General features: G+C 38.8%; 1 protein-coding gene and 1 long non-coding RNA gene across 2 annotated transcripts; both read right to left on the reverse strand.

Moving 5' to 3' along the window:
• Window positions 1–3555: 3555 nt before the first annotated feature.
• Window positions 3556–6684, reverse strand: LOC142600068 (uncharacterized). The gene is made up of 3 exons (XR_012833531.1): window positions 6634–6684; window positions 4800–4830; window positions 3556–4403 (listed from the first exon to the last, which is right to left on the reverse strand). It is a non-coding gene; the product is annotated as an uncharacterized LOC142600068 (long non-coding RNA).
• A 128-nt stretch (window positions 6685–6812) lies between these two features.
• On the reverse strand, window positions 6813–13566 carry LOC142599921 (cytidine and dCMP deaminase domain-containing protein 1-like). Its single transcript, XM_075742693.1, has 6 exons — window positions 12908–13566; window positions 11647–11833; window positions 10266–10718; window positions 8803–8849; window positions 7834–7946; window positions 6813–6948 (listed from the first exon to the last, which is right to left on the reverse strand). Exons 1-6 carry the CDS (start codon window positions 12956–12958, stop codon window positions 6813–6815), a joined length of 987 nt encoding a protein of 328 aa, XP_075598808.1. The 5' UTR covers window positions 12959–13566.
• Between the last annotated feature and the right edge of the window lie 321 nt (window positions 13567–13887).

The following is a 13887-nucleotide window of genomic DNA, read 5'->3' on the forward strand; positions in this document are numbered from 1 at the left end:
TATCCATTTGCTAAACCACAAACTTGCATGTATTTGAAAGATGCAACACACTGACTTTTCACAATGTATCATCTGATTGAAAATAAGATTTCCCATAAAGTGCTCAGAGGAAAACTGGTGCCATGCCAAGAGAAGATAGCATCAGGCTGTTATCATATTTGTCCAAAATAACAAAATGCACATCCATAATAACTTCCCCAGGTGCAAATAAATACTGCAGTGAATATAGTGACATGAGATATCTGCCAAGTCCACAATTCATTTCTTAGGCTAGAATTTTTTTAGTCTGCCTTATTTGAATAAGGAAAAAAAACAACCCACCTTCTGAAAAGCTGTAGCTTTGACTTCTGAAAGAAGTTAACACTGAAATAGAAAATATGTTAAAATACTTTCTCTATTACAGTGGGTGTCCTTGAAGGTAAGTGTAGAAAAGAGAGATAATACAACTTTCCCTATGCCTGCAAATGACACAAATACTTTTAATTAGAAGAAAGGATGAAAAAGGCTGGAAATTAACTGTTTCCACCTGACACCACTTTTGATTCACTGTTGAATGCTCTTATGATGCAGGAAACAAGCATCAGCCATGTCAGAAGAGTGAATGAAAAACCTGGGTGGCAGAAGCAGGCGTTTGAGGCAGTGAAGCAATCACCTCTCTGGGAGATCCACACGTACGAGGTGTCCAGGTCCCTTTGGACCTCAAGGGAGGTCAGGAGTTAAAGCCAGAAGACTCACAGTGGGACAGCAGTATGTCATCAGAGCATCCCCTTTCCTAAGATATTTTGCTTTTAAGAACACAGCTGAGTTCCTAGCATAACATCCTTCATTGACTACTAAGCCACTTAAATAAAGAGATCAATCATTAGCGACATAAAAGGCATAAGTTATTGATCCAGAAAATCAGCTTAGTCTTCCTTGGATTTTGCATGAAGTCAATTATGCAGATGCGGAGCACATATTACACACTGGCAGAGTCAAACTCTGCACTAATACTGCAAATGCATTTACTTAGCTAATACTCCAAAGCCTAACCTGCTTGAATGCTACAAATGCCACCAGAATTTAGCATATCAAGCTCTTGCATTGCCACCTCGTGGCTAATGCTCGTATAACCTCACTTTGTTGGGAGGAGAGGAGATAAGGAATTCTTTGTACTGCATAGCTGTAATAATAAATGCTGGCATAAATCAAAGCAGAATTTTAAATTTAGTTATATTTAATAATGATACTTTGCAGCGGAATGAGATTCTTCTCTGCCAGAAGACTATGAATCAAATACTAGGTGTAAACTTAAGTATGAAGTGAAAACTTAGTAACCACTCCGGTTGTGATGTGTCAGTTGTGCAGTCAGCTTGGCAATCTTGCTGGTGGGACACAAAAGACAAATTGCCACTAATAAGTAACTTCACAATTAATCCAATTAAGTCATCCTTCTGGGAAATTCTTGTAATTTCAAGGTCTCCAGGTGATTTGAAATTCAATGGAGATAGAGACAATTGTGGTTTACAGGAAATGTTACCTTCTTTTGAGAATTAGATCCCACAATATGGGTGTAGTTGAATTTGATTATGTCCACATCTACTTGAGAATAAAGGCAGGCAAAGGAGCCAGGGACCCAGTGAAGAAAGAGGAGGAAAACATAGGTGGAGGGGTGGCTGCTGCTGCCGGGGGCATCAATTACTGGCCAGAGAATTGTGTCGATGCTCACCAGTCTCCACAGAGGTCTTTCATACTAGCATTTTGTATCTGCTTTAATTTCACATAGCAGTTCCTTGGACTCTCCAAGGAATTTCCTTCAAACCACTAAGATGTTCATATACCTGCACTGGCAAGGAAAGTTTCAGCTTTCACATGTGTTCTTATAGGGCTAGTCTGAAAGCAGAGTGGTTTCCTCCTTCTCTTCAGTGTCAGCACCATCCAGAATTCAAAATCAGACAGCTGGGATAAAGGCTTCAACCTTGAACAACTCAATTGGAAAAAATAACATTCTTGTTCTCATTCTTAGCTCTTGTTCTAATCTATGTTATTTATCCAAGTACATTGTCATGAAAGTAATTATCCTTTCATTGCTGTGGTATTTATCGCAAGGAAGGCTAAGCCTTTACTATCAGTTCTGTATTTTTTGTGCAAATGCTTGCAAAATGCCTGCAAAGATCATTTGCTTACAAGGCTAAGATAAATTGCTTTATGATTTCTAGGAAGATGATCACACACAAAGCTTGATGATTTATAATAAAAAGGCTAAGTAAGTGCCTTAATCATCTCTGTATAACTGTGTCCACATTTCTTCTGCTTAGGCTTAGCTTGTCTTCTAATAGGATTAAGTCCTGAACACTTCCTACTTTCCCCAGTTACATTACTGGTATCCCATAATACAGCCACGAGAGATCACCGTAGGCTTTGTCTTACTCTTTTAAGTGAACGGTTCTTAGAACAAATAATTTAACAGTTATGATATGGCAGGCTGGTGAAGTATTCACAAAAATTTTCTCAGTAATGCCACAAGGAAATATTTTGTTAGCAAGTGATACCAACCTGTAAGCTCCAGGGGAAAAAAAGATACTATGTGTATACACTCATTGTGTAATTACTTAAATTTCAGTGTCATTAACGTAGTATGAAGCTTTTTAAAAAAATATACATTATATCCATATCCATAAAAATATGGATAATTCAGTAATTAAAAAGGCCAGCATCTGACATGTACGAACCTCATCTCTGATACAGGTAAGTTCTAGTATTGTGCAGTGGGTTAGATGCAGTCTGACAGTGTTGGCTGGAAGAAAATGCTGGAAGAAACTCCTTTCAGAAGTCTAGCATTCTTTGCTAACTTCTCCTACACAAGTTCTTGCTCCATCTTTGCCAGGAGCGATGAGCATGCACTGAAAACATCAGACTGGGATGCAATTGCAATGGGGACTACATTTCTGATCGTTTCATGCATTTCTGCATGACCCGGGGGAAGCTACTGCAGTTCAAACGGGAGATGCACAACTTTCTTCCCAAGACTTTATCATCTCATCTGAAAATTAAGCCTGTGCATGACCGTTTGTAGAGAATGGAGAGATTTTGGATTTATGATACTATCACGTTATTTTTACATATAGCATTTAGCTCTGTAAAGGTCCTCTTACAGGATGCCTGTAGCATTGTTTAGTCATACCTACCTCGTGTAACGAGTGGCACGTCCTTGGAAATTACAGCCACTCTTCACGCCCTTGCTGCATATATGCACACACACACACTACTGTGCCACCCTGTATCAAAATCCTCTTTCTGCTGCTGCCTTCTCAGTTTCCACACTAAGCAGAGAGCCTACACATGCTTTCATACAGGTTAGCAGAGGGAAAAAGGTGAAATGAAGAACAGAGGTTTGTTCAAGGCTTGCATGTACCTTGTGTGAGGGAAGAAATACATGCCCAGTCACAGCAACATCCACTCCAACATGAGTACCAAGTACTACCGTGGCATGGGCCTTGCCATTTGGTTTGTGATGGTCTGCTCTTAACATCTCCAAAGGGAACACAGTCAGAGGACACATGTTGAAAACTGCAAACAAATTTATTTTTTTTAAAGTGACATAATCTTCAGTTTAATCCCATGCAAAACCCTTTGATGATCTTACTCTAAAGAGGCTGTGTAAAAGGAATAATTGCTGAAAGTTAACAAGCCACAAATAATAGCATTCTTACAATGATTTTTTTAAAAAATCAAGAAGATTTTTATAGTTGATTGATTCTGGGTTTGGAGTCATCCTAGAAAATCCCAGTATTGAAACTGCAGTTGAGGGAGTCTAGAGTCCAAGGACAAGGACAAAAGCAGCTGTCACCACTATAGGCTGCAAACCCCCAGCTCATTTAGAGCAACATGATTTAGCCTGGAAAAATATGAAAGCATATTCCACATTAATTGGTCTGGTATTTCAAGGACGGAGATCAAATTTAAGTCTAAAACATGATCAACATGGCACAAAGACCAATTAAAAACAGGTATGCGCCTATCAGAGGACATATAGAGAGCTCTGACTAACCCAAGAGAGGCTGCAGAGGGAATGAGGACTGCAGAAAACAACCACTGTCTTCATGGCTACAGACACTGCACAGTTAGGCATGACCACCCCTTAGAGGGACACCAAAAGCAAATGCTTTTCCACCTGCAAGCCACAGACAGAAGCAAATTCCTGCACAGCATAGTGGAAGCAATAATAAGGAATGGCAGGGGGATTGGTATGAGCTGTGCTTCTGGAAGGGAGTGGGCACAACCAGAGTGGCTGCCATCTCAAGATGATTATCCCAACACCACTGAATATACTGGGGGGTCTGGGGTGTTGGATCCTAAAGCTCGTGTTCATGTTGTGGAGCTTTATGCTGGTTCACCATCAGCAGCAGCTGCAGCCTGCCCCTCTGAAATGAAAGCAGAAGTACAAGAGACATGAATAAGGAACAATTGATAAAGATGTGTTCTCTAACTGAATTAACTAGTTCATTGTGAAGGGACGGATGCTAACGAGACGTAGCATCTCAGTAATTCCAAAGTAATTTTATGCAATTATTGTAGCTGTTCCGCTTCCAAGTTGGTGTGAGCTGTCCCTCTTCTAACAGACTGTTCCCCATGGCCTACGTAATCAAAATGCTCATGCCTTGGTCTCACATTTAGCCCATGTCATGATGTCACACAGTTTAGTTGCTTCCACTCCTCCTCTGACATGGTCATATTTCAGATTCAGTTGTAATTGTAGCTAAAAATTAATATGACTTATCCTTTTCATATTTGGTATTATCTTATTTTGACATCATTACCTGAAGGATCTTCAGTTAATCCTCTGGATTGCTAAGAAAAGAAAACAACACAATGAGTGACAAATGTATAACACACAACATTAAACAGTATGAAGGACTTTTTAAAACAATTTCTTGATTTTATATTTCTATTTTTATATTATCTGACAGGCTTTTTAAAAAAAAACCCTAACTCATCTAGCACATTAATCAGTGCTAAAAAGCCTCTAAAAAAGAAGGTCATTAATATAATTTATGTTAGCTGGATTTTGATAAAAGAAGAAAATAACTCTACTTCACCAACGGTATCTCATATTAATAAAACTGTATGGTCTCAGTTCTACAGAGATCTGCACGCACATATCCACTGAGCTGATTCTTTGCAAGAACAAAAGCCAGTAGTAGTATTCCCAATGCACTCTATTAAATACAGCTGTGTTAATGTAGTATCAAAGTTGTGACACAATTTATGGCTGGTGATATAGAAAAAAATTCAAATTTAGATTTCCTGCAGCAACTCTATTTGACTGCTTGAAACAGAGCATCACTTTCTTACTGTGAAAGAAAATTCTTGAATGAAATACATTTCCATGTTTTAATGTTGAATGCCACTTTGTGGAGAAGTTCTCATGCTTTTTTTCCTTGTGGACCACCATGCATTCTGTGTTGCTAGTGAGAATTTTGCAGTTTTAGGAAATTCTGAATTCAGAAGAGTGCAAGCTGTGACACTGCCTGCTCTGCAATACTTGTTTGGCACCACCATTCTCAGGCAATGCACATAAGAGGCTTCTTACCTTACAATGGCATACATGTCATGCTGGGTATTACATATCCAATCCTGTTCTGATCTAGCCAGTCTCAAGAAAAGTATTAAAAATGTCTTTACTTGCCAAAGAAATGTTTTTCTTAGCTTATATGTGGTGATGAATCAGGAAACACTTGTAATTGCCTATGAATCATCCTATGTTTTTAACACTGTTCCAAACTGGAGTGAATTTATGAAGGTAATTCAGGAAGAGACAGTATGAACAAAGAGAAGAAACAGCAAGGATTACCTGAAGTCAGTGACCCCTACCAGCACAAACAGATTTCACCATTCCACTCCAACTAGGTATTTACCTGACTTTACAAGTGGGGATTTTCCATAGTCATTGCTTTTACTAACAGTTAAATGTGCTACAGAATGCCAACTTCAGCTGAGTGTGAAAGAGGTGCATGGGAGAACGTTACCAGGCCCTTTACAAGATAACGGCTATTTTTTTGTTTTCTAATGTACAACAAATAGATACTCTCTTCTTGTCAGTATTATTTGGATAGTGAATAATCTAAACTTCTCTCATTCTGTATTTTCTCTCACTGTTCTCCCCATTGTATTATCACCACTACACATACTTCTAAGACAGATGGACAAAGATTTTAACAATGTTTATAAAATCCTTACCACTGTCTCGAAGTCAAGAGCTGCCCCTGCTAGGATATTTAGACTGTAAGACAGGCAAGCATGTAGACCTTGGATTTCTAGGGAGCCATACACATGCCTTTAGCAGAGCATGAGCTGTTCAGAAAGAATACGCGGCTTCACAAAGTGGGAGGAACTGCCACTGCCAACACTGTCCCTATGTAGGTGGACAGGAGAGCAGAGCCTAGTTTGGGAGACAGAAGGGCAGCACGGACCCCATGAAGCTCCACCTAAAAGCTATGTACCCTGGTAGGCAGGACCTTCCCTGCTTGCTGAAGGGGACAAAGGATAGCTTGTAAGCATGCCCTTTCATCGTTGTCCCCCTCAGAGTGAGTGCAGCCATCTCTACCATCTATACCCCTGTAAGAAGTATCCTCCCCTTGGAACTGAACCTACCTCCAGGGCTGCAAACAAGCCAGAAGCTGGCAACGCAGAAGAGGGCCCAGCCCGAAAGAGTGGAAAGTGTGCAATTTACTCCCAGCAAAGAGAAACCACAAGGTTTTCAGGAAGATGTCCTCAGGGTGGGGACAAAAGAACAGCAAGCCTTGAGCCATGACACATGGCTTTTAACTGTTTCAAATACCACCTACATTTCTGTCTGGCAGAGGCCAAATGACTTTTGCTATATTCTTTGCTTGGATCAGTTTCAGACAGTCAGAGCAGGGTTTACATGTAGTGATGAGTTCGGCATTACGCAGGTCTCTCTCAGAACTGAAAAAATACAATATTGTCACAATTACAAACAAGGTGTGTTTTCAGGAGGAATTATTTCTCTTGGAATCTAAAGTGGGTTCTTCTCCTTTGTTCTCTTGTATCACTGGCCAGGGAAGTGAGTAAGGGATCTCCAGCTTACGACAAGCAAATATTTACAGTAGGTACCATGAGCTTGCCAACTTAGGAAATGGATCTACCTACTCTTTGCATACTCACAGCACTGTAAAGACAGATATTCTGGTTTATAAAATGTGTATCCAGGAATCATTTCACCACCAAATCATAATCACCTGAATATGTGAGTAGGTGACAGCAGAGCATTCAGTCAACACACTGCCCACTAAGTAGCTGTCAGAAGAGGGACCATCAGCCAGGGACACAAGCACAGACGTTTGCTCTGGCAGTCTGCAGAGAAATTTCCCATAGGCAGGAAACTTCATGAAACCCAGTTTACATGTGTCAAAGGAGGCAGTTTGAGTTGACCACCCAGCTGCGATGCCCTGCATTTCCACACAGAAGCAATAGCTCTGCTACTGGCTACTGCTGTCTCCAGCAGATGTGAAAGCCCCTGCCCATAACTGCCCACGGGAACTGGGCTTACATGAGGTCAGAGACAGGGGACTAGCAGGAACCTCTGACGCTCTGTCACATAAGTTTGCTGGGTGTATTAGAATGTAAGATCACACGGACCTACATCTCTGTAAAAACAAATTGCACTCAGTGCCTCGTAAGACTAAATTCCTTTCCATGGTATATAACACTACTTCTCCTTTCTACGCTTTGGAAATTCCCATGGTAGGTTAGAGAGGTATTTCTTCATGACTGAAGCACCCAACACCAAGACTTTGTCTAATTCCTTCTAAATATTTAATGAGTTCCTACCTCATAATAATTGCATTAGCTTCTGCACATACAATTGCAAAATCAGCATCTGTCTTCTGGCAAAATAAACTATTCAATGCCCCTTTTGGATATCCACTGTAGCCTAGGGCAACCTAGAAAGGAACAACATAGAAAGAAACAAAAGGTAATGTTCTTCTGGGACTTTCAGTTATTCACTGAATCCAACTCCTAAAAGCTGTTAATAACTTCAGTGAGAGTCCTCATGTGATGATGTTTAGCAATACTTATGCAGATCTCTATTTCAAAATGATTGATTGTAGATTCTAATCATATATGAGTATGATATGTGAAGTTTCAGAAAATCATGAAGACTTTTTTCCCCCAAAAGGATAATTTGTCTTTGTTTCCAGAAATACATTTTACTATGAACATGAAATACAACACTTATAAATAATCATCACAGGAAAGTTGATTAGCAAATAAAAATTAAAACAAAAGAGGCTGCTAAACACAAAGTCACCGAAAAGATTGGGAAAGTGTTAGCTATGTTTTCTTAGTTGTGTTCATTTAGGAAACATATAAACTCATCAGGAGTTTTATCCTGTTCATCAGGAACATCAGCTCATCACTTTTTAAAGTTTAGGAAAACATGGAACTTCACCTCTTCTAACTGCCAACTATATATTAAATAATGTTCTGGGACAGAGTTAGGGAATATAAACTTTTTTTTTTCCACAAAAAGTTGTTTTATATTACTGCAACTCCAGTAAATGATTTTTTAAGAGAGTCCATATGATGCAAGTTAACTTCCTCATTTACATGCATAAACACAAGTCTAGTAAACTTAAAGAGCATTTTTATGGCAGAAATGGGCTGGTTTTAAACTTTTCTGTGCCTGACAACTTATTACATAGCAATCTTACAAGTATTATTTTCATATAACAATAGATCATTATTAGACCTTTTTATAAGGGCACAATTTCCTAGACCACATAAACCTTTACTTACAATGTTGTCTTCCTTGTAGATCACTGTCCCCACTCCATTATTATGGTCTGAGGATAAACAGTCAAACAATCACAGTTATAAATTCACACAACACTATGATATTACAACAAACCTGCTGGTCAAAAGGTCTGACATTCTTACTCATGCCTGCTGGTCCAGAGAGAGGAAGAACACACCTGTTGCGACAAAAGTTGCTGTTCCTTGCTCGATTGCCTCCACAAAATATTGAACCAGGTAAACTGCTGACAAGAAGGCTAACCAGATGTTAGGCTAATCAATTGCACTTACCTCCAGTCCTCGTAGCTCGCTGTCTCCTGTAGTCCATATCGATTGCCTTATCTAGTGCTCTTGTGTAGAAGTACCAAAATCATTAACCTTCCCCACTGCTAAGACTAGCATGCTTTCTATCGTTGCAGCTCAGAAACAGTTTAAAAGCTACTTTCTCTGCCTGAACAACAAGTTCTCTTAGACCTTCCTCAAGGCACAGGCACACGCAATGACATCTACTGCCCAGGATCTCTCCCACTCTCTTTCCCCTCGCAAGAGGAAACAACCAAACGACCCCCAAAACTTGTCTTTTGTGGGAAAAGGAAAGGAAAACCAGAAATTTTCCACTTTCTGGTGACGCGCAGGGAAGCTGGTGTGGATGTGATGCTGACAGGGACTGCTTGAGATATGGCTGGGAGCCGTAAGACTCCATTTTTTTATCTAGGAGTTAAAAGCAACTGTTACAATTATTAAAATCAGTCAAAATCTGCACTGCTTTCTCTTCCATAAAGCAGCCAAATGCATTTAGCTAACAGTAGGAGAAGCACTGGGCAATAGTAGTAGGGATTTGGGATAAAGTGGAAAACATCTGCCGTGCTGCTGAGTGAACCCTATTTTCAACCTGCACAGGTAGGACTGAAAAAAACCAGCCTAATATCTACTGTGTAACCAGTCACAACCAGCCAGCCTAATGGACAATGTGAAAAAGTTACAGATAATTATGTCCAGTTTGGTTTTCTTTTTACCTGTTGTAGGAGTGCTTCTTCAGTTTTGCAAACTAGCCCAACTAAGTATCCACCTGCACTGTTTCTTTGGGTCTTACTCAGCCCTGGGCTCACACTGGAGCAACTGCCCCTTCAGCAAAGAAACCTCCATTCGGTAGTAATGATACACTCTGTTTTTTCTTAAGGAGATTTTTGCCCAATTTGCACTACCAGCCTTCTTCAGATAACCTGAATATGTTTTGTAAGACAATGATGCAACATGAATTAATTTTATCACATAGGAAATACCACCATGATACTAAGGCTTGCTAGATATGCAGAGTTTCATGAATTAGCTAAAAGAATGCAATGCAATCAATTAAAGATTTGTTTCAGTACCTTACATCTCCAGGAATACAACTAACAATTATGTAGGATTTTTGTACACTGTGTGAATTACTGAGCTAAATTTAGCAATATTAATTTACTTACCACTTCTGGATGCTAATAAATCACAGAGCTGTAAAGCATGGGTGTATTTAGGACTATTCTTTACAGGGGATTCTTTCTCTTCTAAGATTATTATTTCTTCATCTTTGCAACTTGCCAGAGTTTTAAAACAATTCTTCGCTGTAGTAAGATTTTCTTTATATTTTTTCAGCTGGTCATCTTTCAGGTGTTCCAAGTTAAAGCACTTTAATATAGTCCCATCACTTTTCTCATCAAATACAGATGTAATTGGGATTTGATCATCATCAGATGTTCTTTTATTTGGCTTACGTATTTTCATCTTTCTTTCACTGTCTATTGTTGGTACATATACCGCTGCAACAACATAGCTTTCTGTAAAGATGGTATTAGTATGTTTTACCAGATCATCCTTTGGGATATTTGCTGCCATTTCAGTTTCAAAATTTGGCCAGTAATACACTTGTGAGACTTGTGCTGGATAAAGAAAAAAAAAATTTGCAAGATTAATATTAAATATGAAATATACTAGTGGTCATTTTTCCCATTAATAAAGTGATATGGAATATACTTAAGCAAGCTGAAGCTTTTCCCCACATGAGTGAACTAATATTAAAATTTTTTTTATTAACATATTATTTTCATAGTAAAAAGGGAAACTTTATATATAATTAATGATTTTTTTTCCAGGTGATTAAACTTTTGTCTCTACTTGTATTTACCAAATGGTAAAAATTTCCAAAACAAGGAGATTGTTTTAAAAAAAGATAGAGGAAGTTATGGAAGTTATTGTAGAGGAAAAATATGTATAGCAATTAGGCATCTTAAAAAAACCCAAAAAAATCAACATATAGGTAATGCGTTATCATTTGTGAAGTACTACAGATTAACTTGTCTGCAAAAAAATCTACCTACTTCCCTTGTTATGTAGCTAATACCCGAGGTACATTTCTCGCCTGATGAATGGCTGCTTTCTTTTTGTTTATTTTATCGGGTTGATTATCTATGAATTATTTTTTCAAGATTTCCACATCCCTTGGGACCACTCCTTTAAATTTTTTTTCTCATTTAACAAACATCTCTACAAGCTCTGCTGGCTCCTTTTTCATTTAATGACTTGCACTCTTCATAATCCATGTGTTAGTAAATACTAACTATTTGTACAATGACATTATGAAGCACATCTTAATATTCTCTAATAAACACAGCTACATATTGTGTAAGATATTTAGCTACATCAGCTTCTGACAGTGATCTGAATGATTCATATAGAGTCAATTGAGGAAAAATGCAGAAAGCAAAATGGAAGAAAATATAGAGGAAGAGAAATGACTGGCATGACTAGTTTGTGAGTATGCCACACGTGCAATCTTAGTCTAGGAGATATTTCAGTTCTGATACTGACCTTGAACTAGCAATTTTGCACAGTAATTGCAAGGCATCCGAGACATGTAAACTTCACAGCCTTTCAGTCCATTAGGAAACCTTAACAGCACTTTTGGCACAGCATGAAGTTCCTCCGTTGAGCAGCCCAGGGCAATAATCCTTTTTGGCTTGCTCGCTTCACAGATGACAATTCCAGTTTTGCAATACTGCATACACACAGAGAAATAAATGTATATGTTCAGAAATGAATGTATAATCATTCAGTGAACGAAAATCCATCCAGATTATGTGCATGTAAAGAAATAGCAACCAAAGGATCCCACAGAAAAAGAAGGGCACTTGTTGCAAAAGGGTAGGGATCAAGTAGTCTAGAAATGTGGTGATTCCTGTGGACTGTCAGTCAGTTCTGGTGTGTCTACAGCACATAACTCAAATGCTGTGTTCTAGATCAACAGTGCAAGTACCTTGACTGGAATCCAGAAAGGGGTAAGAGGTAGACCTTTGGAAAGTCACTAAGTCTGGAAAATCATGGAAAAAGTAGGGAGATGATTATCCCAATAGCTGGTCTAGCAGACTACCAAAACAGGAGAAAGGAGTGACAAGGTGTAGTTTCAAACAAATGCCAACAGTACTCAAAGGATACTCACAGCAGGAATCACCAGACATCTATGTAGCTTCAAAAACCCAAACAGCTTTGCTTTATCAAAATATTAGAGTTTAAGCATACAATAGATTAAAATCCTAGCTGTGGGACTGTGGCCCACAAGCGACCTACATTGGGGCAGGGACGCTCCTGAGCGACCACAGCCAGCAGACAACTTATGCCAGGACAGGGCCAGCAGGAAGCTTGGAGGAGCAGAGGAAAACTGGGAAAAAGCAGAGAGGAGCCACAGACAAACCATCATGCACACAGCCCCAACCTCCTGCACCACTCGTCACCCCACTGAAGGAACTGGGATCGACTGAGAGTAACCTATGGTGAAAACAAGGGAAGTTGAAAGTAGGAAGGTGGGAGGGTGAATCTTTGGCTTAAGTTGAACCTGGAAAAACTGGATGGAGGATGTTTAACTCCTTAGGTTTTCCTTTTTCCCCTCCATATCCAATTCAGCAAACAGAAGTTTGTATTTATTGGCAATAAATTGAATTAAGTAAAAATTCCCCAAATTAAGATTGTTTTGCCCACAATATCAAGTCAGCAATTTTAAAATCGAGATCCTATTGGACACTATGGCTTTTTTAGCTTCGATAACAATGAATATGCTAGAGTTGAATTAGCTCACGGTTTCCTGTGATTCACTTGGTGAATTTTCCATATGTAGTGCTAAGAACATGCACAAGTCTTCTTTCTTCAAGTAAGGAGCAGGAGGACCTAGAAAGAAACAAAGGAAAGAAAAAAACTTAATCAAAACAGTCTTGGAGAAAAAAGTAGGTAATGTCCTAAAATTGGCAAATAATTACTGGTAATGAAATAAGATAATTATCTAGCTCTCCAGTCCTAGGTGAAAACTTGGGGGGACAAGGTTATAATTCTGTGCATGTTGAACTAACTGATTGTTTCTTAATAACGTATCAGAGCTCAACTGGACAGTTCCTCTGTAAAGAGGCTTATCTTTGCACTTTACCAGTCAGCACATCCATTTATGCCTGCCAGTCCTCCAAGTCAAATGGTAATGATTGCCCTAGGAGTTTTTGCTTGACAGAGTGCAGAGGTACTCTGGATTTCTTCTTTTTTCTTTATTTGTTTTTTGGGGTTTTTTGTTATGCTATCTACTCTTTTCTGCTGACATAGGGAATGATTTCTATTGACTTAAAGAGGGAAGAAACAGCATGTGAATATCCAGTATCTGGAATGGCCAACTTTATTCCCCTATGTCATACTCTTCTTCAAAATTTATGTCTTTCAGCTATCATAGTACAAAACCTTCCCTTTCATGTTATATTTTCTTCTGTTAACTTCTATTACTTTTTACTGGTTGTCTAGTCTAAATAAATTTATAAGTTATTTAAGAAAAAATCAGTATTAATGACATCATTCTGTGGTAGGAGAATTACCTAACTGGTATAACTCAGAACAACATAAAAACAGTGGCATGGGGCAAACGCTTGAGTCCAGTAACTCCAAGAATTTGGATATATCCGTTTAAGGCTAGAAGAAATTCACAGAAAAGGCTTGAAATAAGAAAACTGTCATGAAGGATGCTGATTAGTCATTTGGGCAGAATGAAAAATTAATGACTAAGAGAGAAGGAGAGAGAGCGAG

Source organism: Balearica regulorum, chromosome 1, assembly GCF_011004875.1.
Source record: "Balearica regulorum gibbericeps isolate bBalReg1 chromosome 1, bBalReg1.pri, whole genome shotgun sequence".
Lineage (NCBI taxonomy): Eukaryota > Metazoa > Chordata > Aves > Gruiformes > Gruidae > Balearica > Balearica regulorum.